The following is a 26,083-nucleotide window of genomic DNA, read 5'->3' on the forward strand; positions in this document are numbered from 1 at the left end:
CTTAAAAGTCCATACATCTTAACAGAATAACAGAGTTGGAAAGGACCTCGGAGGTCTTCCAGTCCAACCCCCTGCTCAGCCAGGAAACCATATACCACTTCAGACACATAGTTGTCCAATCTCTTCTTACAAGACTTCCAGTGTTGGAGGATTCACAACTTCTGGAGGCAAGAGGTTCTACTAATTCTTCTTAAAAGCTCAGATTGAAAAACAGTTTTAGAGCCTTCCCTAAGAAAGCGGGCAGGGAGAGAGCGTTAGCACCTCTTCAAGATTCAGAGTTTAATTATACAAGGACAGAATTTTAGAAAGTACCAGTTTATTTTATCAAATCAATGACAGTCAAAGTAAATATACAAGAAATATTCAAGCAACCAAAGGCAGACATGGGATCCATATTTTCCAAGTAATGTTAATCAAAAGCGTTTATATGTTGTATCTCCCTCCTACCCCCAAAAACAATTCCTGAAGCAGACCCAATTTAAAAAAGAATACTATTGCTGAAACAGAACCCTTGGCATAGGCTTAACTTTAGCCATATGTTTAGCAATCCTATAATGACATGATAAAAATCATAGCATGAATTTGCTGCCAAGAGCAGAAAAGGGAGAACAGTCCTTATGCAACTATGAATAAACATTGGTACTGAGCCTTGCCCATGCCCCTTTTAGCAACGTGAGTTTTGCAAAGGGAAGCACAAGATTATGTCAGGCTTTAAAAGGATGCAAAATTAGGAAAAGATCAAGATTATATATCAGGATTTATATGACTCAAGCTGTTTCCCTTTGGCTCCTGCTAAGTAAGTTAAAGACAAGATTCACAACTCCTGTTGTCCAAGCAATAGTCTAAAAACAAGTGGAGCATACATCGAAATTGATATAGATTGATGCCACATTGACTGAAATCCTTAAAAGGATTTTTGAATTAATAGATGTCTTCCAGGTAAAAATCTTAGATAAAAATATACATCTCACATGTCATTGTTCTGAAGCAGCAGTTTTGCATGATCCTTCAATGGAATGCATAGGATGCTATATAAAGTAAGTAGTACAAGCATCTTCACCAAGTTACATCCTCTACCTGAAAACCAGCTCAGCTGCACCAATTTCACACTTCAGTCTGATCTAGTACAGAAGAGGCAGGCTATTCAAAAGCTTCTATCTGTCCTAGCTTGCTAGAGATGGATCACAAATTCTCCCCAAGACATTTTTCATCAAGTACAATCAGCATCTCTATTCTTAGAGGAGAAATAGCTGTATGCTCATTTAGAACTTCGAAAGCCAAGAGCATCAGCCAAGGTTCTAAAAGGGAATAAAAGCTTGCTTTAGCATTCTAATGTCTTGGTTGTTTTCATGAAAGAACCAAGTTGCTAAGAGAAAGAAATAGTCGTACCATGTGCTTCCAGACCATGTTGTGTGCTATTTCTTAAGCTAGTTGAATTATTTTTGTAAATCAGCCCCACCATCTGTAAAGCAAGGCATCCTAACCAAGTTACCAACTGACCATGCAAGTGAAGGCAAGAGCAATCTCAGTTTATCTGAGCTACTTTCAGTTGCCATTCATGACTCTGCTAAGTTGTTGCTCCATCTCAGAATAGGCCGGTATTAAAAACAAAACAAAACTCCATAGATCAGAGAAAGTAACCCCATTACCCATGCAGAAAAACTGCATAAAGTCCTTCTGGTATTTTTTATAAAAACTGTGCACTTTACTGAAAAAATATAGCTCTATAGTAATGATAATATATTACAAAGCTAAAAAACCCTTACACTTATTTCAAAGAAAATCAATTTTGCACATAAACATTAATTCTAAGCAGCGATTATTGCATCTTGGATATATATATATATATATATATAATACACAGAATAAAGCTTAAATAGTTTTCACAATCATTAGGAGTTTCATTATATTAGTGTTTTACATATAAAAAGAAGTTACCCAAAACAGAGCAGCCATCTTGGAAACTATAAATAGTTCTATTAAAAACAAACACATCTTTGCTTTTATTTTGGAAAAAAAATACATAAATATCTTCCACTTGTTTAGCATCACTTATGATATGAACGTAGAAAGCGGAAACATTCTCAGGTTGTGCAATCTTGATCCGAAATGCTACCTTGATAGAAAGATGTCCAGCAACAGGAAGGGAAGAACTACAAGTGAAATATTTATGAATCTATAAAACTTCTATTATTACAAAGCAGTATTTTGATGGATATTTATAGGCAGCTATTGACATTTTTAGTGAAATCCTCTTCACTAAAAGCATCCTATTACAAAATGGAAGACATGATGTTCCTCTTAACAATTTGCTTTTGTAGGTGACCGAGTACCTGCCCTCCAAGAAGAAAATCCTTCTTTACATATAATCGCTTCTCAGCAAGACCCAAACTACTGGCAGAGTTACTGAATAAGTTTCTCAAGACCCAGGCTAATTTATGATGCATGTAGTATAGGAAATTTTTTAAATAGCTTTGTTTAGAAAAAAAAAGATGACAGTGGCTGGTCACACCTTTTGTGATCCCCAAGCTGGTTATGGGACAATCCTCTTAACACTTTCTATACAGTAAGGTAAGCTGAAGCATTGCAACCAAATGCAAGAGTTTCATATACAACCCCCTTCACCCAAATATAAAATTCAACAAATTTCCTCTCTATATTTAAAGCGTACACTACTTTGTGTGGGTTTTCCATTCCCCAACCTGGGATTCTGAATGCTTTATTTATTTTATATCCTCATTAGTGGGAAGGGCTGGAAAGGAGGGTTTTAAAAAACAAACAAACAACAGTTTGACATTAGATCCAAAAGAGTATTTGTTTCGGAGCATTTTGTCCATGGTCCAAATGCTTTTTTTTTTTCTTTTTATAAAGTCTGTTTCTGACTCCCGAGTTGGTATATAAAACACAGGCAAGCCTTAGGCGTAGAACTCATTTGTAGGAGCTTTCTTGTAGATGGGCTTCTTGCCAAGGTCATAACTACCCTCATCCTTCTTCTTCATGCGGTAGATTAGGAGCAGGGTCAGGAAGACAGCAAACAAGAGCCCAACTGCTCCACCTGCAATAAGAGCTGAAATGGAAAGGGATGAAGGAAAGAGAGAAAAAGAAAGGAAAAGGTGGAATAAATGCCATGGAAACTTGAAAAGCTCTGCATTGACATTCAGCTTCGGTCTAGTTGTGCAACTTTATCACTGCTGATTTTGGAAATAGCTACTGGGAACGACTTTCTATTCTGCTTTAGTTCTGACTCAGAATAAATATCATCCACTATAAATTGGAGTTTACACTGAAAGAAAACAAATAAAGGCAGAAAAGCTACCTAACACTTCTGGCTGAACAATGGATGCCTGGAAAATGATCCTGGAAAGCTTCTAGTCAGACAGGAAATGAGAAATCCTTTTTTTAAATTTAGCTTTAAAAACTAGGTGAACAGCCATTCAGCAAAACAAATTAAACACTGGGGACTGGGGAAAGACAGAGGATTACCATCTATGCAGTCATTACATTGCCATTCATATTTTCCAGAATTATCCTGGAATGAGGAGGAAACGGAGGATATGGCTAGATTGTCAGTATTCCAAAACCTCTGTCCAATAGTCAAGAGGGCTGCACTTATCCATGGATGTGATCTGCCTATGTCTTGCATGCATAACCTCTACTCCTACTTCTAGAGAACAATTCATGTATCCAAAATTGATCAACATAAGCTACTATGCAGCTACAGTAGCTTTTCTGGAGGTAATGGAACAGCAAAGCCTGATGGGACAAGCTTCTAGTTGCACTGAAATTCCATCAATAAACTCACATTTCTGAACCTTGTGAAGTTCATGGATCATCAATAGTGCAGGAAAAAATTTCACCAGAAGACTTAAGTTTTTATTACATTCGTGTAACCAAACACGTCTGGTTTAAGCAGCAATGTATATGGAACACCCAATTCCTTAGAAAAGTTCAGCTTAAATGTTCTAACTCCTCATACACATTCTCTTTTTTTAAAATAATAGCTATGGAGACTGGGAATTAAACAAACTAAAGTTCAGCATAGCTGAAGAGCTCCAGTCTGGGAAAAAGTAATTTTAAACCAGTATTCAAACAATTCTGGGGTTTTTTTTAGATTAAAATTAGCACTGCAGTATTATAATTTGTTTCTGTATGTGACATTCTTAATCAAAAGCTTTGCTTCAGAAAGCACAGTCTCTTCCTTAGTTATGGAGAGCCATATTTATCCATCCATCAAAAGGGTGGTTACCTGCAAGTACTTCTGTTCTCTCAAAGATGCTCCCATTGGCTGTGCTGGCCATTGAGACCTTGTTAGACAGGTCTTCTCCTTCAGGTGGTGTTTTTTTGGGAACAATAATCTCATTGTCTATCACAGCTGGTTCAATTTCATCCTTGGTATCTTTTTTGGAATCAGGAATATAGTTGTCCATGGAATCCTAGTAAAGAGAAGAATGTAAATCCTACCTTTAATGTACAGTTGAAGGTAATAGTACAATGAGTGCTGTTGAGCATTTTCAAAAGCAAGACTTTGGTAAAACACCTTCCCCCCTTTATTCTAAGTGTTTCTATTTAGGGCTGACCACATATTTGAAGGCAATATAATGGAGATTGATGCAATAATCTGACAATAAACAACAGCTCCTTGTTGGAATCAGTTAGGTATGCAACTGGTATCACACAATAGCTGCGGACATTAATAAGGGTTTCTACTGTGTCATTTTCCTGCACAGCACGCATTATTTTCTCTCCACATCTTTTTTTTTTAACTTTAAGAATGGAAGAGATTGAGAAGTTTGTGGTGTGTAACTAGATAGGAACCACATATTTCCAGAAGGTATGCCTTGCACATCATCTAGACCAACTGCAACAGTGTCAGAATCTGCTAAACAGGTTAAAGCTGGTACCTTTAAAATGCATGGACTCTAACTCCCAGAAACATGCTGGCTACAAAAAGTTGAAATCCATATCTTAAAATTGCCAACTTTGAAAAGCACTGCATGAAACCATGGCTATCCAGCTGCAGCGCTAGAGAAGAAGTTTACTATTGTTCTAGGCAGACTGTTCCATTGCTTAACTCATTTACTATCGGGACATTTTTCCAAATAATCCATCTAGGTTTCCATTCTTTAATTTCATCCATTCTTTCTTTAATTTCAATACATTATCCTTTGTTCTGCCTTTTGTTTTAACTTTTAACCTAGTTTCCCCCTCTTGCATGGGATAGACATTTATATATCTATAAACTGCTTTTTCTTTTGTATGTGAAACATTCTATTTCCTTTCATTTTACTCAGAGGGTTTGGTTTTCAATCCCTTGTATGATTCAGATCTTGCTTTTTTATGTTCCTTATGAAAAGTGGACACAGTACTCTTAAGTATAATCTAACCAGTCCAGAGTAAAACTGAGTTATTACAACTTCCATGATTTGAACATGCTATTATTAATACATTGAAGATACACAGATCTATCACAATACTTTTCATTTTCATTCATGGTAATAGGTAGGAAAGCAAATAACCAGTTGTTTCAGAAATTAAATTTCAAATGGAAATACCTACCATAGAGCTGTTGGTGGCAGAAACCAATTTATCCTCCATATCTGTATAACCTATAGGAAAGGAAATAATATTTAATTCTTGCTAAAATTAAAATTGTGAAATGCAGTATTTCAAGCAATCGTTAGCTTAATCTCGAGTTCCTTTGGTTAGTTTGCACCAGATCATTCCTCTATCAAATACTTCCACTTGCTAGATCAGGAGTGTCAAATTACTGCCCCCCCCCCCAGCCAGTTGCATAATGGAGAGGCTGTGCCCACCCCAGGTCCGGCAATGCGAAAAAAGTTGTATTACGTTGCGATACGTCATGTGACGTAGTGAGTTTGACACCCGTGCACTAGATCTTGCAACCAGTTGCAAAGACCTGAATTACAAGTCATTCAGAATATATTTTGGCTTGCCTTGCAGAGAATCTGCTGGTTTTTTTAAACACCCATTTCTTGAAGGTAGCATGAGTCCTTGACTCATATTAACCACCAGATTTGCCTCAACTTGTAGTGTGCTAGTTTCAGAGTTTGTTTTTCTTGAGAACACAGTGTACATGAGGGCAATGCATTGTTGCAAGGAGTATGTGTTGAGAATTTGGGAAGAACCAAGACCAGATTGTAGATTAGTTGCAAACAGAAGATAAAAACAGAGAAGGGGGGGGAAAGGCTTATTCGGAAAAAAGCGATAATACAATGGAATGTCAAAAGCCATGCCCCCAAAAAAGAGTGTTAAAAAGGTATCAAATTAACCAGAAGATAGCAAGTTTTCTTGAAAGGTGATTTAGAAAATTCAGACAATGCGGGACTCTCCCACTGCTGGGGGGCATGTGGAAACAAGGATACTGGAAGTATTACAAGTTAAATATGTGAACCAGGTAGGTTACATTTGGATGATCAGAAAATATGAAGTAGCAAGTCCTCCAGTGTTCATCAATTCCACCCAGCTTAAGAACCATTTTGCACAGACACATTCTCAGGTCAAAGCCAAGGAATTCAATACTGGCATCTCAAATTTTTTAAACAAATGGTATTCATAAAAGTAAACAGCAGTGCAGTACATACAAACTGAAATGTAACTTCAGATTTATGAACTATGGTATGTATATACATATACATATACATATACATATATATATATATATATGTACATACACACATACATACACATACATATATACACATACATGCATACATACATACGTATACATACATACATACATACATACATACATACATATACAAGAATGACCAGGAATTAGTTCTGAGCAAGACCTACCTTCTTCATCTCCTGAACCTGAGATCTCATCAACGTCATCATAATCAATGGTTACGTCTGACCTTGCATCCTCATCATCTGGCAAGTCACCAGATGCAAATTCCTCAATGTTCAGTTTTGGATCCATAATCTCAGTTTCTCTCACCTACAGAGAGACAGAGACAGAGACAGAAGAAGAAGAAGAGTCAGAAATTAACAAATGACCAAACTCAGGGTTTGCAACCCAAGGAGAGGTTCAAAATGGTGAGTTTAATAGCCTGATTTGTTGACTCAGAACATGACCTAATTTCACAAGTATTTGAGAGCTGCATATATGCCAAAACAAGTGTAAAATTAATGAATACTGAAGATTCACAGAAAAAAAAGAAACATCGATTCCACTGCAGAAAATTGCAAGGGAGGTAAGATTAGTGATATAATTAATTGGGGGTGCATATTGTGCAATATTCACAGCTTCTGGAGGCAGATTGTTCCCCTGATTAATTGTTCTAACTGTCAGAAAGTTTCTCCTTAGTTCTAGGTTGCTTCTCTCTTTGATTAGTTTCCATCCATTGCTTCTTGTCTTGCCTTCAGGTGCTTTGGAGAATAGCTTGACTCCCTCTTCTTTGTGGCAACCCCTGAGATAGTGGAACACTGCTATCATGTCCCCCCTCGTCCTTCTCTTCATTAAACTAGATATACCCAATTCCAGCAACCGTTCCTTATATGTTTTAGCCTCCAGTCCCCTAATCATCTTTGTTGCTCTTCTCTGTACTCTTTCTAGAATCTCAACATCTTTTTTACATTGTGGTGACCAAAACTGGATGCAGTATTCCAAGTGTGGCCTTACCCAGGCATTGTAAAGTGGTATTAACACTTCATGGTATTCATGCCATTCAAACTCCTTAGTTGACAAGGGTGTAAGCTGGGATTGTCAGGTCATCACTTAAAAACAGGATCTAACAGGATCTCCTACTGGATCAAAACCCAGATCCAGTAGGAGACAATGTAATAATATAATTTATTGCCTTCTTGTTCTTGTGCTGCCCTCCCTCCATAGTTAATTTTAAAGATGGAAACAAGATTCGATATAGTGGGCAAAATGGAATTACCTTTTTTTTACAGCATTGTCATCACTCCCTTTTTCCCAACTTTGATTTTACTTGTATACTCCTAATGGGTCAAGGGTACTTCTTTTCCCAGTCTGTGAATGCTAATGTCTCAAGCCAACTATATTTAAAGAAAACTGTTTGCTTCTCTGAGGCCTTTACTTATAATATAATAGTAATTGCTTTTAAATGGGACTATTGTATTCAAGTCAAAACTGAGATTTGTTTGTACCTCAATCTGAAAATTTGGCTGAGGGAGGATCAAAGGGGCTAGTCTGTAAAAAATATTAACTCACTTGAATTAAGTGATCTGTCAAGAACATTACCCTTTATAAAGCAAACTCAGTAACTGCCCTTTAGGGGGGGAAAAAGGCTTCAATGCTGGGGCTTAATAACAGCTGCAGATATAGTGCTAGCATTGCAACAACAGATAAGCTGCTCTACAATACATAAAAGCCAAAGTGACTTTGCCAAGGTTGAGATGTCAAACTACATGATTTTATCAGAGCTCATTTGCCTTGTGCCTTGAAGGAACCAGAGAGGACCTGTATTACAGAGCTACGAGATAAGCCAGCTTCCTGCTATATACTATTGAACCTTGGATAGTGAAGTGACTAGGACATTGCAATTTAAAATTGCAGGCAACTTCATTCCAAAATCAATGGATAGTTCTGTTACTTTGATAACTTGTGGCCTTGCTTTTGAAAGCAAGACCTTCATCTGCCTGAACAGAAGTATCAAAGGAGTCCTTGGTGTTCTCTGAGCTTGCTTGTTTGCTTGCAGATGTTCTTTATCCAAATTAGATAACATCAATGCTAATCATCAGTGTCTAGCACTGATAATGTTACCTAGTTTGGGTAATGAAACATCTGCAAAAAAAACAAGCAAGCTCAGAGAGCACCAAGGACCCCTCATGTCAACCCTGAGCTACACATATTCTCCTTTATTAGAATCAGAATTTGCAGGCAGCTATAATTTAATCCACTTATTTAGCAGCATCAGTAAGAACTTGTAGTGTACAGAATGGAAAATGAACAACTGAGGACTAGAGTGATCCTTTCAGATTCTCGTACCCACAGACCCAAAGGTTTGCAACATCCATTATAATGTCCTTCTGGAATGTTTATGTGTCAAATTACAGCTTTGAGAATTAGATCAAAGTACCTGATACAAGCTCAGTACCACTTACAGAGGGTGCCAAATGGCTTCAGTAATTCCAAAACAACAAGGTATGGCAATATGCCCAGCTGCAAAATCTAGAGGCTCTGTATAAATCTTGCTTGATCAGAACTCTGCAAACAGGATATGTTTTGCTAGCAAGTTTTGGCTTCTGATGCCAGGGGTATGGAGAGCTCTTTGTGCATGTCACTCATGAACTCATACCTTTTGATTCACTTTTGTCCTATTTGCAGAACAGACATAAAGGACACACCTATATGCCAACTCAGACTGCATTCACTGTATTGACTCATCAATGCAACTTTCCTTTATCAGTCATGCTGTTGCTAATAAGAGATTTAAAAAGACTGAACAAATTTTACTGCAAGAAAAGAGCTGAAAACAGTAGATGGTGTGTGTATTAAAAGAGGATAACAAGGTCAAGGAAGATGCATATATAATCACCTGGGTTCTAATTAGCTGCTAGAGGAGTTTAATGGAAATAATGTAAATAGATTTTAGTGGTAAAATGGGGCACTTTACATAATCAAAGACTTCATTCAAAATAATGTCTTTCTCAAATTTTAAGATCATTGACACCAAACTATCTACATAGTCATATGCAGACTATTTTTTTTAAAAAAAGAAAAATATATCAGAATAAAACATGCTTTAGTAATACTCTTTCCCACTTATATGTAATACATTGAATAAAAAAATTACTTGCATGCATAATTTTGCAATAAATGAGATATTTCATCAACACCTAGGATGATTTTAAAGAAGTAATCATAATTTTCAGACTTTTTTCAGATTTTGTTATGGGTGTAGTAAGTGCTGAAAATCCACTTTCAAAAAGGTACAATAAAGGAAAAATTAGTTGAACATTTAATAGTCTCTTTACTAAAAGCTCATATTCTGTAATATGAAAGTCCAAGTTTGTAAAGGACACATTAAAATGCTGATAGATATCAATTTGTTTAACATACTGTTGAAAGTCTTTTTAGGATATTTAATTGCAGGTTACCAATCACAGGAACTGCAAACAGTGGTAAGTACTTTTGAGTCTAGTTATTCAATCCTGACTGAAGTTGGGCATCTTCATCATCACAGCAAGATCTTCTTGTTAAGGCAGCCATATTTTTTTGCTGTTTAGTTTTAACCTGATCCTTTACCATATTGGTTGAATCTGGCCTGTTTGATTAGGTTGTGTTCAATGCTTTAGCACATAGTTATATCTGCAAGGGTCCATCTGTCCATGTATGTGTTTTCAGAAATCTGTAAGAGTGTGTATATCTGCCATCTTTCAGATTTTGACATACCCACTCTGTAAAGAGCAATGGTATATTCATGAAATCACCAAGAGTTGAACTCAACTAAAAAAAAAAAATGACTTCCTTTTTATTGTGCCAAGAAACCCAGACAAAGGGTCAACTAAATAAACCCAGACAAAGGGTCAACTAAATAACCAGATTAAACATGTGAACAAAGATTTCATTTGAAGCAGGATATCTGATTCACTCAGAAATACAGTGCTGAGGCATAAAGAACATTACACAATATACTTTATATGAGTAATACCAAATTTATTACAAACTTCCTATGAATAGATCATATACTTTCTCCAAAACAAACCCCATACTCAAGAGTTTTAATTATACAATTCTGTGTGCTCAGGAATTTTAAAGCCACAATGGTAGAATGGTCAAAGTACTTGACTAGGAGGAAGAAGACCCAAAAGCTCACTGGGTGACTCTGAGTCACGCATTCATTCCCTCAGCCCGATCTACTTCACAGATTTGTTACTGAGGTGAAAGTAGGATAGGATAAGATATGTGGAGCTTCCAAATAAAAGATAGGATATATATCTAATATTTAAATTGGGTTCAACTAGTCTACCTTTTTTTTAAAAAAAAAAACCAACATATTGGCTGTCTTTTCTGATAGATATTAGTGTTCCCCCCCCCCCAGTTTCAGCTTGATAAAAGTTGTTTTTATACATTTTTATATGTAAATATCCAATAAATATTTAATTGTTAGTATATATGCAATCAGCTAACTTTATCTGGTCCTCTTAATATTCAACTCAAAGAGGGAAAAGGGTTGATACGTAACATTGCTATTCTTTAGGAGTCCCAAGTTTCAAATGATATGCTTTGCCTAACGAAGCCCTTCAGATTTGCCAATTTTGCTTTTTGTAGAATAAGCTGGCAATTTTACATAGGATCCATTAGGCTGTCAGTTATCAGTTTTTTCTACACCAGAAGTGTTCACTAGATACATGCTATATTGAAAAAAAGCTAGATAAGAACAGAGTTGCTATACATTCCAATTTTTTTTTCTATAGCTTTCACATTCTTATGAAGAGGAACAGGGATGGTGTACTTGACTTGCTGGCCATGACCTGCTTTTTTTTTTTTTTATAAAGCCTTACTTGGATCCAGAACATAAGGTTAGCATGATATATAGATTCCGGCTTTGGGTTTTTTTTAAACCCCATCATGACTTCATCACGATACATGTGCCAGAAAGGTTTTTGACAGAAAAGGAGTTCTTACAGCTCTGACAGTCTCTCCTTCTGCCTGGCTCTTAATCCACTCTCCAGCTGAATCCTTTAGCTACTAGAGTCTGTCATTTCTACATTTAATCCAGTTCCAGTGTATTTTCTGAGCATTAAGCAGCTTTTAGCCATATTGAGTGCCAAGTGAGATTAGTAAACATCATAGGGAGGAGCAGAGGGGTGGAGAAGCAGATTTTCTAACCTACAAATGGCTGAAAGATTTATTTCTCAGCTACCATCCACAAATCTATGCAAGCACACAAGCATGCCTTGAAGCTGCTAGTTAGGAATGGAACTGCAGAAAGATATAAATATTTGCAATCCTGATAATTAACTGTACAACTAATATGCTCAATAATTCATAAAAATGTAGAGAGTAAAGATACTTTTATTGATGTGGCTCTCAGGAAAGGCAGCAAACCTAATAGCTACTTTTTTATGATTTGAAATATTTGGGGTCCACTTAAAAATTTTAGTTTAATAACCAGTTTGTTGTTTTTCAGACTGACTTGGGGCTAATTCAGAACACCCATTGCAGAGCATTTTAAAGACAATCAGATTTTAGGGAAATCTTATTTGTGGCTTTAACAAAAAAAGTCTATGATTGAAACTTTCAAATCTATCCAAGGATTGTTCAAAGCCAAATATCAGAATTTTCTACTAAAAATGTCATATTTTCTGTTTTCAGTAAGACAAATAATTAAATTTCATACCATTCTATTTAATCCTTATTAATGTGTACATTATGGCAAAGAAAGTAAAACAGCCACAGCAATCAAGTCCAAAATTCTGAGCCAAGAAGCTTGGGAAATGAAGTGTCAATGTATCATTAACCATTTGCAGCCTGCAGATGTACATTTATTTTTTCAATACCCCAAACAGAAAAATGTGTATGGCAAATTTATATATCTATAGTTCAAGTGACAATGCATTTTTAGGAATGCTGCCATTTTTGCAAGTTGCCAGAGGTGAATTAATTTTTTTCTCTCCTGGCAAACTGCCTCGTCCATGATCTTGCCTAATAGTAGCCAATGAAGATGCAAAACTCTCAGGTGGGGTGTGGCACTTATGTATGACAGGTGGATTTAAAAACAATTCTCAAGTCAGTAAAACATTGACTTTAATGGCACTATGATTCTTGCCAGTCTTGATTTTTCAAACATGCTAGTTCTTGATTGTGTTCTGACTCAGATAGGAGGTGCAGGAGGAATGGATCTATTAAATCTAAAACAACACCCTGCTCCCCCTCCCAGACATGGTCACACAATCTCACGTGTGCACTCTTTGGTGAACTGTACATAATTCCACTGTTTACTTAGGTGGGCAATAATACAGCTTGGCCATGTTTGTTCAATTTCCCAGGAATGAGCAGACTGGAGAAAACAGAAAACTCACACATAGACCATAGGCCCCTTTCACACAATGAGTGGGTAAATGTCTTCCAATTTCTTTTTATCTTGCTAGGTATCTGCTGACTTTATTAAAATTAGGAAGGACTGACACAAGTGTGTCTTTATCAGGGCTATTCAATCATTTTGAATCTAATCTGTAGGTGATGGAACAAGATTATGCAAGATTGGATTAAAATGGCAGAAAAGCCCTGGTTAAGACATGCTTGTATCAGTTCCTTCCTGATTTTCTCACACTCTAGGTAGAGAGAGATTTGAATGCAGAGGTTCTGGGAGCAAATATTTCGGGGGGGGGGGGGTAGAGAGATTACAACCAATTCTTCTTCCAGCAGCTCCCTTGAGCAGGAAATTGAAGAGTATTCCTAAACCATGGATACAGAAAAGATTAACTGAGGACTAAAACTTAAGACCCAGATGTCTGCTACCTTATTTTCATCCCAACAGTTTATAAAGGACTAGAGCAACCTTTCCATCTAATTACTTCCAAAACTAGCAGGATAAAAGTTTAGCTACTAATATTTATTAATTAAGCAAATTTATATTATACTTTTTGGGGTTTAGAGGTCTCCAAGATACATTGACAAGGTTTACGGAGCTTTACAGTAGCATTAAGCTCACCAGATTTACCTAACCTAACTTAACGGACTGTGTTGTTTGGACAGAACCTTATTGAGAGAATTCTAACGGCAGCCCCGAAGGGTAAACCTGACACTCCCATAGCCTCTCCCCTCATGCAATTACCACATAACCTCTTGGCAGCCTACGTGGTCCGGAGGGTGCCTCAGCCAAAGTAAATCTTGTGCTCTGCAGTTCATTAGATTTTCAAATCCCTCGTTTACAAAAATGCTGCTTGAGACTTGCTGACCATTTGGAAAATTTGTAATCTTTACATCTGCTCTGACTCCTGAAGTTCCTTCAAAAAACCTTTGCTAAGAGATTGGGTAAAGTGGTAAAAGGTTATGTCTTACAACAAGAACATTGAGCAAGAAAAGAGAAGTATCACTTCATTCAGTCTCATGATTCCACAGTTCTAAGGAAGTTTAGAGAATCCTTCTGTCAGCAGACTCTGGTGAAGTTACGGTCATGCACTGATTCAACTCTGTAGGTATCAAACAAAACACCTTGTTGTGCAAGACCTCCACCCCATCCCTCCAACTTGTCAGAATACGAACTACATTTTAAAATAAAGTCACTTTTGAATGGGAACTAATCTTATGGGCTCAGAGAGGTTGAACACTTGGATTATGTGCCTGCAAGTCATTTTCAACCACTAACGTCCACATAGATTTCCTCCATAATCTGCCCTTAACTTGGTCTTTCAGGTCTGCCAACACTGCACCCATTGCCACTGTAATTGGATTCATCCATCTTGCTGCTGGTCATTTCTTCTTCCCTTCCACCTTCCCCAGCATTGGAGACTTTTCCAGAAAGCACTCACACTCATTCTGAATGTGTGAATTACAAGAACATGGATGTTAACAGAATAGGCAAGCTAACAGGAAAGAAAAAGGTAGAATTCTCTATTTAAAATTATCTAAAGATAGTTGTTTAGGTAAATAAAGCAGTGCTCCTGAGAACATCCAGTTAGTATAAGCAGTCCAAAATCATGCTAAGAGAAAGGAAGAGTTGACATCCATTTCTCATATCAATAGTATATTTGGATCCAGCTATACATCCAAGGTATCAAACAAGACACAGAAGAACTAATTCTAAATTGCAGAAAATTACAAATTTAAGCATTACTCTGCTAGAACCAAACAAAATGTTCTGCAGTTGGTCCATAATGGCCAACCAAATATCATTAAGTCATCAGCAGAAAGCATTAAACAACTGGTACTCACAAACGTGAAGCCTTGGATCTGCCATTTTGACTACTGTATATCCTACCCACCGAGTAGCTTTTGATTTGAGGTTAACATAAATCTTTTCAGCACAAAGATGCATTCTACCTCCACGCTTAGTCTATTTTTTTAACTATGTCTCTCAACTTGTTTGCTATATCAGATTAACTTTTTAGTGTCAAGAAAGTTTGATTTAATTATTTAAGTATCTGGCACTCTATTTGTTAAATCTGAGGTAATTCAGATGTAGTTAGCCTGAATTTAAATATACTATGAAGATAATCTAGACATGGTTTTACAGCTAAATTCTTGCATGATGTCCATGCTAACTGTTTTAATCTAATCAGGATGCCTAAAGATTACCATAACTTTCTTAATTTTCAACTAATTCAGATATAGCATTTGACCTTTATGGTTAATTCAGCTTTGCAAATCCTCCAGTTTTGACTGATATAAGTCTCCCTATCATCATCCCTAGGAAATAAAGTTAAATACATGAATATATTACATGTAGTATAAAATCTAGTTCATGATTTTAAAAGGTTAAAGTTCTATTAGCTCTTCAATCATACTTCCCAGAATTTCTCAACTATAGTCCCCAGATTTTGACCAGAGTTGTTGGGAACTCCACTTCAATAACATCTGGATAGACTGTTCATCCTATTCTATAAAATAAAGATATTTAATTAGGCAAATAGATGCATTAGTAGTAGCAGCAGAAGGTAAATTCAGGCCAAGAAAAATAATTATTTTCTTGCTTTGCTCGCATGAGCATTTTATATCGAGACTGCATCAAAAACAGCATTTATCCAATTTGGAGGAAAGGATCTGGAAAAATTAAGCAGAGTTGGACTTATTTAACATTTAGACAGCAACCACTAAGAAATCTCAGGATCCTAGGTTAGATTGAAAAACTGAAAAAACATCCCAGAAGAAGGCAATGGCTGGAAAATTAAAGAATACATCCATACAGTCACCAGGAATCTAGTTCTCGAAGGATATTTTTATGATGCCATTGCCACAAAAATAACTAGTAATTCATTCCATTAAAAAAAAATTAAGTCACTTTGGAGTCAAGTTCAACCTCTGGTGTTTACACAGATGTATCCAGTGCAATGTTCTTGGCAAGATACATGAATAATTTGTCATTTCCTTCTTCCAGGATGCATTTTGCCTTCCTACAGCAATAATCTACAGTGCATTTACACCCAAATATTAACATGGCCCAGCTTAAGTTTCTAGATCAGGCAAGGTGGCCAAACAGGACCACATGCACTCTGAAAATCCTGGAAGTTTTATTTTACCTAAAGGATTCCAATATTGTTAACAGGAAGATTACTTTTTCTGTCCCCACAAAAAAGCTCCTTCAAATCCCTTGATTAAACATAATTAGATCCTTTTTCTGTAGGACTGCAGAGATTCTTCCTTTTAATTAAAAATCATCTCAGCATCAAACAGTACATGTAAATTCTATATGTTTTAAATAGATATATACTAATGTCCACAGCATGTTTCACTTTTGTAAATTTCTGAACACAACCCTTTGAATTTTCCACTACATTCAGAAAAGACCCTGATAAATATTTTTGCTGAATTACACTACAAGACTGGATTGGAAAGGCTAACCATTAATTCATAGGTTCTCAGGATACCTGCTTTATTGAACATCAGTTCCCCATTTTCTGAGTCCAGAGGTCATTGTGTCAGATAATCAGTGTGCATCACCCACCCAAATTATTATTATTTTTTTGCCTAAGACAAGGTTAAAAACAAAATCTGTTAAGTGATTAAATGAAATACATCAGTATTAGCATTTGGCCAGCTGTAGAATGTTGATTAAGGAGCAGCGAATGACCACTTCAGCTAAGGGGTTTTAAGCAGTCATTACAATAAATGTGTGTTTGCTTCCCAAAAAAACAAGGAGTTTCCGTAAGCTATGTTTATTTATCATGATGTCTCATTTACAAAAAGCAAGGTGGGGAAGATTGATAGATTGTAAACTCCTTGTAACAAGGACTTAACCTTTTCCTAATGTAACTCCATCCAGTAGAATATATTGCACTATTAATGTAATATGATGCTTTGCCTATAGGAAGTAGAAATGAAGAATGAGGGACAGATAAGAAGTTGACTATATAAGCCTATTCTCAGAATATAAAGATGAGACCAGGAATGCCAAACAATGCTGAATGACATCCCAGGAGCCTTTAATTAGATGGGCATGAGGCTTGCAATAAAAAGGAGATGGGAATCTCTGTGCGGGCGAGCATTATTGTGAACCAACACCACACCGGAAGTCAGCATGCCCCATGAGGGCATAATATAGTTTGCTATGTGTGAAGACATTGTTATATTATATTATAACTCATTATTACATTATAACTCAACAAAACTATGATGCAAAGTATAGCTGAAAGTAATGTACGATTTCATGTTTTATTTCATATGACTCTACTGAAGAACATATCCTGAAATGGTATAATTTATATATTACAAAAGCTTAAAACTAGCTTCTGTCAAATATACTCTCAGCACATTGCAGTGATATCAGAATGCTGTATATAGATTTCACGTAATTGTCCACATCAGAGCCGCATTCCCATAGCCTCTTATCAGACAAGTCAAATAAATTAAACTCAAAGATTACTTGCAAGTATATATTATAGAACTGCAACACATGTCTGCATATAAAAGATATTATGTTTTTTCTTTTAAAGAAACATTTCTTATTCACTTCAGAATTGAGCATATTCAGAGTCATTCCTCTGAAATTTCAGTATAATTACAAAAGGCAGGTCTCATTAAAGCTTTTAAAATGAAAACTATTAAAATTAAAATAATCAGTTGCTTGAAAAGGATCAGACTCTGCTATCTTCTCACACCTCCATGGATCGGTTCTGCTGCAAGCTGGCAGGGCAACCTCTTGGGTTTCTGCCTGAAGAAAAGTCGATCTTCAACAGGTTTACCACAGAATATTTTCTTTATATCAACAGGAATGCAAAACCTAATATTAAGTTCTCATGCTGAGCACTGATGCTTTCAAATCTGATCTTATATAGTAACTATGGACACATCTTGCTTGGAAGTTATCTGCAGAATCTATCTCTGCTCTATTGGGAAGTGCTGAGCTTCCTGAGTCCCCCCAGGTCTACATTCTATGGCAGATCACTGCTAGAATCTGTCTGAGGGCTTCTATTACTTCCAAATCTAAACAATTTGCCAAATGGCCAATAACAAATACTAGGAAGTTGAACATCTCTTGGGAAAATTTACCTCCCTTGTCTAGTTCATAACAATGCAATAGCTACAAAGAGGTAGAGAAATGCTGAGTTTTCAGGATGCTTATGTACATTCTGTATGCATGTTGACTTGATACTAAATCTCCATTACAAGGTCCTCTCTCCTCATTCCATTGCTGTAGTTGACAGAATCAGCATTTGCTTTCCCTGCTCTACAAGATCCAAAAAGTTTCAGATCAGATGGATACAGGATGTATTCTTCATTAAATACTGTTTCCAATACTTCTGCAATATACCTTCCTCCATTTCCTATGTGACATAAACCAAACACTAGGAGGTTGTCTCTAACCCCCAGGAGTTGTTTCCACTTAGTCATCTTCCATCTCAAGTAGCAACCTGTAGACAAAATCAATATGCCACAGTACTACATCATACTCTTTCCACATGTTTAATCTTTCCAGCATGACATACTAGGCCAAGAGAGCAAGGAATATTAACTATAGCAAGAATTTTCCTAGGAGATCAGCCAGAACCACTTACACAGTTTTCTATGATGCCATTCTCCCCACTGTAAAGTTTTACAGTATCACTGTATTTAGACTCAAGAATTTGGAGCATTTTGTTTAGAAGAACAGTGGGTGTTTGACAAGTGGTGAAGTGGTACAGTTTCAAGTGATGGCAGTGAACAGGTGGACAGAAAGTATCTTACCGTTATTGAAGTCTCACAATGTAATAAACCACCTCCTAATTCATTTGCTAGTAAATATGAAAACAAGCTAACTCACTTTAGGGTGGCAGGATTGACAACGAAACTGAGCCAAAACAATGCAATATCAACATTCTGAAATATATTGTATAATGGCCCTAGTTCTGCGCAACTTTTCTTTATATATTTAACTCTAGATTAATAAAAAATCCACAAAATGCAGTCTTTATGCTCCTAGATATAAAATTCAACTAAATTAAGATTACACAAATCTGGACAATCATATGGTAGCCAAAAGATTCTAGTGGTCTTCTAATTTTGGCAACTAGTAGCTCTGCTCAACATATTAAATTACTACCTGGGTCTTGGATAGTCTTCTAGCACCCAGTAAATTTGTTAGGTCCACTTCTTTCATCCCAAACCACGTGTGACCTATAACCCAGTGGCAATGAAAGGACACCTGAAAAGATCTAATGCTCCTTCAAACACAATCCAAGTCAGAGTTCACAAATATAAAGTCATATTGCAGTTCTTTGATTTTGTTTTTATATATTGTTTAAATCCAGCCACTGCATTTGCATAATGTGAACTTAGCCATTTGTGCCTTATTCAAACCATGGCCTCAGAACATTATAACTTTATAGGCATACTGTTTACATGGCACTATAGGTCAGCCTCAATCAGTCCACTATTTTGCTGATTTCTTCATTTGTTGTTTCTATTCAAAAAGTAGGAACATGTCTAAACAATTTGTTTGCTATAATAGTTATATGGGAAGTCTTATGACGTCAAAGACTGAAACCAGTTAAGATAGCCAATACAAACTAAACAAACATCCATTTTTCTTAACATATTTTCATTTCAAATTTCTTTCCTCTGTGTTTAAAAGACTTAAGACACTCTCATCTTCTGGAGATATTGATGGCTTTGGATGGTACAGGCCCAAACCATATTTTAATTCTATGGCATGTTCTGTCTCCTGTCACATATCCCTACATGCTCAAGGACTAGAAACTATAGAAACATCTCAAGAACCACACAAAATATTTGGCCATTCACTGCTAAATATACCTGTATACTGGAGATGCTAGTAAAAGGAAGCTAGTCTTCTTTGACTTTGTCAAGCTACAAGGTGCTTCTAACCGTCTTTGAACAGTAGTTTAGTCTTCGAACAGGGAGTTATATCATATTGGCCAAATGAGGGTACATCTGTACTATGTCTCAGCCTGTCTAAACCACATGTTATAGATTGGAAATAAAATTATATATTTAGGCTAACAATGCTGATTTGATTTTGAGAGAGGAGAAAACAAAACTGGGAAAGAGTAGAAAGAACAAGCCTGAGGGATCCATGGCAGCAGGACAGGACAAACCGGTTTGTTCATTAATAATGCTGCACTACTTTTCAAAACAATAAGCTCAGCCAGATTCTTGTATTTTTTGAAATTAGATTAACACTGCCTGAACACCAAGATGGGGAAAACTTGGCATGCTGCGTTTATGACACAGACGTTCAATCTGATTCTCTACAGCAAAGCTTTGTGAATGCCAACTGTCACAGCACTGTAAAATATGATTCATGCATCACCCTTTCATTATAGTCCTTGGGGGGCCTTCCAGAAAGAGTTAAGAGGAATTTGTACAAAATAAAGAGTAAAAGGCAGCATTAAACCAGAGACTTGTACCATAGGTAAACACATATCATACAGATTAATCAGTCAGAGCTCTATTAAAATGTGCCAAATGAATAGCCCACAAGGAACCTGAAAACAGCAAAAATAGAAGTTTGGGGAGGAAATGACTAAATAGATTTTGCATGGCTACAGTAATTTTAATGTCCAATCATATAAGACATTCTTTTATAGAAAAGCTGACTTACAACAGTTCATTTGGTGACCGTTCAAAGTTACAACAGCACTGAAAACCTCTGTAGCATCCCCATGATCATGTAATCAAAATTCAGATGTTTGGCAACTGACCCATACTTATGACGTTGCTATGTCCCAAGGTCATGTGATCACCTTTTGCAACCTCTTGACAAGCAAAAATGGGGAAGCCAGATTCACTTAACAACCATGTTACTAACTAATCAACTGCTGCAATTCACTTAACAACTGCAGTAAGAGGTAGTAAAATGGCCAAAATTCCCTTAAAAAAATTCTCACTTAACAGAAATTTGGGGTTTAATTGTGGTCATAAATTGAGGACTACCGTATATGCCGGCGTATAAGACGACTTCCGGAAGCGCTAAACTCGGTGCCCAAGATGGGGGTCGTCTTATACGCCGAGTCGTCTTATACGCCGGAAATACTGGTAGTTTCCGGCATATAAGACGACGTTCCAGGAAGGCGACTCAGCGATAAAGACGGGGGTCGTCTTATACGCCGGGTCGCCTAATACGCTGGCATATACGGTACCTGTAATCTGTAGCAATCCAGATGTTACTGAATTACCACTCCTAGCAAGCCTCAGCACTGGTTAAACTGCTGAGAACGGCAATTCAGCATCTCCTAGAAGACTACAGTCTTTCTGATCCCTCTTTTACAGAATACCAAGTACTGGTAGTTAGAATCTCTGAACTTTTTTACTAGTCCAATAAGGCAATAAAATCAACCCTCAGATTCATATAACTTTCTGCATGGATCCACTTAAAACAAGTGAGAATCTCCCATGTATTTTAGTATTCCATAAAATTAAGGTGAATTGGTATTTAGGACTTCCTCTGAAAAGCTAGATAAATATATATTTTACTAAAGCCTGAAGAAAACATCAACAGAACCTTTGACTGAGAAATTGCAGGAATGTTTAAAAGAAGTGATTAATTTCAGAAATGCTTTGTTATCTTGAAATTCTCTCAGACTCACTTATCCCTTTTGAGTCCGAGACTTTTTGCATTTTTAAGCTAAATGAATATTGCCTCTGATAATAAGTCCATAAATTACTACTGCTTATAAATAAAATAAGCTATGCAGATCCATTACTAAGAAATAGAAGTTTATGTTCCACTAACTAAATGCAGAATTTTTAGGAACAATCAGGCAAAGGATAGTAAGCAGCAAGTACAAGAGGGTTAAAATATTTACGCCTTTGAAGTCTATAGATTACTGCAATCCATACCCAAATCCAGCAAAAAACAAAACCATTTGCATGAGAAGATCACAGAACATCGTACAATTACAGGCAAAGGCTCAAATGACAGACAAGAAAGCAGGACAAAAACTAAACTGGGAAAGGAGTAATACAGCTAGATCTGAAATAAGATAAAGGGGAGAGAACCCTAACCCTAACCCTCACTCAATTTGCTAAAAACATAAGCAACATTTCCTAAGTATAGGCTTTGGAGAGGTAATTTAGCCTGAATTATTTCTCTATGCTGCTGTTCAAGTGGTCTGATCTTCTCCCAGCATAACCATATAAAGCAAGTTGCAACTAATCTCCCACCATAGCCTCTGAGGAGACACAAAGCTTTAATGAATTTTATTAATTTTATTAGATTTTTATCCCACCTTTATTACTTTATAGTAACTCAAGAGGAATGATACTTAATATTTTCCCCACAACTCCGTGAGGTGGGTTGGGCTGAGGGAGGGTGACTGCCCCAGTCATCCAGCTGCCTTTCTTGGCTAAGGTGTTAATAGAACTCAATCTCCTGATTTCTAGACCAGTAACTTAACCACTCCACCAAACTGAGATCAGCAACAGGCAGACCAGTGTCTGGCAAGGTCAAAGGTTGACGTGTGTTTGCAAGAGGATAAGAGTCTGGCCAAATAACTGAAGAGAGAAGCAAAATAGAGGCTTTCTTTTCTGAAAAAGCAGAAGGTGGTGAATGCACCAGGAGCAAAGCAATCACATTCAGATTTACAGGAAAACCCCAGATCTGTAATGTGTCAGAGTCCTGGGAATTTCACTTAATGGGTTCTGTGTGACGATGGAGAATTGCAACAGAGCCAGGCTTTGGGTCAGCGGTTACTCATTCCACAGCTATGAGCTGGAGGAAGTGCTAAATAAGGCAACAACACGGCATGCTGTTTGCCAAACTGCGCTGGTACTTCGGAGACTCTGAGAACATTTGGGGCGGGGAAAAGGGACCAGGAATCCACCAGGCAGTCAATGAGATGATGAAAATCATCCCGCTGGTCGTAAAGGACGGAGGAGGAGATTGCCAGCGGGGGGGGGGCCAAGCTTCTCCCCCTTCCCCAATTGCAGTATGTTCAAAAAGACCGAAAAGATAGATGCGGGTTAAGCAAACGCTGCGCTGAAAGTAATACAAGATCGAGTAAGAATAAACTACTAAGCGGTGCCAAAGGGATTGCACGCGTCTCTCTCTCTCTCCTAACTTCCTGTGGAAAAGGAAGGACGACTCGCTCCGGCTTTAGCCCAGCGTTCCTCTCTAGTCGGGCGTTTGGAGAGAGAGTTACTTGAGAAAGGGATGAGTTTCTCTTCAGAAGAGGGGGACGGGGATCCGTCTCTCCGGCGTGGCACCGGGAGTATAGGGCAATCTCCTTTTTCCCTTTACTTGACCCGCAAAGCCATCAAGGGCGAAGAAGACCGAATCCCGGTACCCAACTTCGTCCTAACTCCGCCAGCGAGAATGGCTTACGAATCAACGCCGGGCAATTTCCCTCCCCCCCCATCCCCAAACCCACCGCCAGTCCTTTGCTGTTCCCCCCCCTCCTCTTCCTTCTCCACGCAAATCCCCGACAACGCCACTCACCGACTCCGCAGCCACGCTGACCGCGAGCAGGAGAGCGGCGCACAGGCCGGCGAGGCAAGCGAGCTGCATGGCGTTCTGCTGGAGACGAAGAGCACAGAGCGAAATCAGCCGCGATGCGTCCTATGTAACCCCCCCTCGCGTCGGCGCTCAGCTGTCTTATAGGCGGCCCGTGACGGCCCGCCTCTTTTGAGGAGGAGCCGAAGAAGGGGCCTCTTTCTGCAAGGACGGACGGCGGGAAGTTTCCCTGCTTTCGCGATTTCTTTCGTACCGCTCGCGCCTCCCTTTTCGCTCCCTTTAGGCATGCACCGTATACTGCGTGTTGTTCCCCGGCCCTTCACAACAGCCGGTTTGGGTCGTCCGCCTATTTCAGTCTGACATGGAGACTGGCCGCCAGCGGCCGATACTGAAATGTGTTGCTTCCACACTATGAAGTAATGGAAGATGCTTGATTTTTACTTGCCCCGCTCTTGGACATTTAAGTAGTCATCGACTTATGACCATAATGGAACCCAACTTTTCTGTTGTTAAGTGAGACATTGTTAAGTGACTTTGTTTTGCGCCATTTTACGATCTTTCTTGCCACAGTTGTTAAGTGAATCACTGCAATTGTTAAATTAGTAAAAGTTGTTAAGTGAATCTGGCTTTCCCATTGATGTGCTTGTCAGAAGGTTGCCAAAGGTGGTCACATGACTCCAAGACACAGCAATGGCCATAAATATGAGTCAGTTGCCAAGAGTCTGAATTTTGGTTGCATGCCCATGGGGATGCTGCAATGGCCATAAGTGTGAAAAACGGTCATAAGTCACTTTTTTCATTGCAGTTGTAATATCAAATGGTCACTAAACAAACTGTTGTAAGTCGAAGATTACCTGTACTCTGTGTAAAATCAGTTAGAAAACGAGGGGCAACTCAGTCAAAGCCTTGTAGTTTACACAATGAACTACTGTTTTCAAGTTGTCTGGGAGAATAGGGGGAGTAATTAGGTATGGACTTCTTTCAAAACACTTGGGAAATAAGGGGCAATGCCAAAGCCTGGTCTCCCTCTTAATCAGGGGTTCCTAAACTTTTTGCCATCACATCTCCCTTTAATGTAACTCTAATGTATATACCTCCCATAAAAATAAAAACACCAACATGAACACAAGTGAATAGAATAGAATAGAATAGAATAGAATAGAATAGAATAGAATAGAAGGGACATTGGAGGTCTTCTAGTCCAACCTCCTGCTCAAGTGACTGTCTAGTCTTTTCTTAAAAATCTCCAGTGATGGAGTGCCCACGATTGAGGCAAGCTGTTCCACTGGTTAATTGTCCTCACTGTCAGGAAGTTTCTCCTTAATTCCAGATTGCTTCTCTCTTTGGTCAGTTTCCAATCATTGTTTCTCATCCTTCCCTCTGGTGCTTTGGTGGCAGCCCCTCAAATACTGGAATACTGCTATCATGTTTCCCCTATTTCTTCTTTTCTTTAGACTTTAAACCCAGGTCCTGCAGCCGTTCTTCGTATATTTTAGTCTCCAGGCCTTTGATCATCTTAGTTGCTCTTCTCTGATTTTTTTCCAAACATGCTTTTTCTAACATCTTTCTTGTGATATGGTGAATGAAAACAATACAATGAAACTTCAGGAAAAGTAGATTTATTGTAGCAATATAAGCTCTTCTCCAGAATCTTTCTGCACTCCCCAAAGGTGGTACACCTTTCCAGTTTAGGAAATCCTGCTCTAGATGCATTGCAGATGCTGCTCCCTGAGTACCCAGCTAACCTACTTTTTGGCATCTTGGCTGGAAACATCCATTCTAACTCATCTAAAAAATGCCAGGTTGTGGGAGTTATTGTAATTGGACTTGGAAGATGCTTTTGTCGAGATTGCTTTCAAAGATTCAAACTAGGCCTGGAGGAGGGAATGGGGGATTTCCATGGGGCCATATGAAGAAGCAGTGGCAGAAATAGAAAATATTTCTATACTGTAGTCTGAAAGCCAGTCCAGCATCTTAGAGATAGGGAATATGGTTTGTTGGATCATTCTGAACTATAGTTTCAGGCATTCCTCACATCTGGAAGTTATAAATCACTATGATCTGGAGGGTGAACGGTTTCACATACTTAACATCACTTGCCTCTTCATCTTCCACATTACTTGCAACAAATAGTTTTACAAAGCTGATCATCCAATGCTATTTCTCTAGCCACAGAGAACTGAAACTTATCTTATTCCTGGCTATTTGTTTAACTATCTCTGCTGTATGTGAGTCAACATGGTATAATCTCTCTCTCTGTGTAAATAGGGAACGTGTGAAATGTGGGTGCTTACGGATGCAGACTAACAAATAGTCCTCAACTTAGAACTATTTGTTTAGTGAGCGTTCAAGTTACAACAGCACTTAAAAAAAAATAACGACCAGTCCTCATGCTCACAACAATTTCATCATCCTCACAGTTATGTTATCAAAATTCAAGTGCTTGACAAGCAGCATGTATTTACAACCCTTGCAGGGTCCTGGGGTCATGTGATCATCATTGTGATCTACCCAGTTGGCTACCAACAAGGAAATAA

At 37.8% G+C, this 26,083-nt stretch overlaps 1 protein-coding gene across 1 annotated transcript; it reads right to left on the reverse strand.

Annotated features, from left to right (window-relative positions):
• Positions 1–299: 299 nt before the first annotated feature.
• On the reverse strand, positions 300–23,685 carry SDC4 (syndecan 4). The gene is made up of 5 exons (XM_039351322.1): positions 23,532–23,685; positions 6,817–6,961; positions 5,557–5,606; positions 4,247–4,433; positions 300–3,067 (listed from the first exon to the last, which is right to left on the reverse strand). The coding sequence occupies exons 1-5, from the start codon at positions 23,598–23,600 to the stop codon at positions 2,916–2,918; spliced, it is 603 nt and encodes a 200-aa protein (XP_039207256.1). The 5' UTR covers positions 23,601–23,685; the 3' UTR covers positions 300–2,915.
• Positions 23,686–26,083: the final 2,398 nt, after the last annotated feature.

This window comes from Crotalus tigris, unplaced genomic scaffold, assembly GCF_016545835.1.
Source record: "Crotalus tigris isolate CLP2741 ecotype Arizona unplaced genomic scaffold, ASM1654583v1 scf7180000018371.15429387391:27106975, whole genome shotgun sequence".
Classification (NCBI taxonomy): Eukaryota; Metazoa; Chordata; class Lepidosauria; order Squamata; family Viperidae; genus Crotalus; species Crotalus tigris.

Coding starts and splice junctions, on each gene's coding strand:
- SDC4 (XM_039351322.1), bottom strand. CDS start 23,600: ATGCAGCTCGCTTGCCTCGCCGGCCTGTGCGCCGCTCTCCTGCTCGCG. Junction 6,962..23,531: donor TCAGCGTGGCTGCGGAGTCG/GTGAGTGGCGTT, acceptor GTCTCTCTGTAG/GTGAGAGAAACTGAGATTAT. Junction 5,607..6,816: donor AGGTTCAGGAGATGAAGAAG/GTAGGTCTTGCT, acceptor CCTTTCCTATAG/GTTATACAGATATGGAGGAT.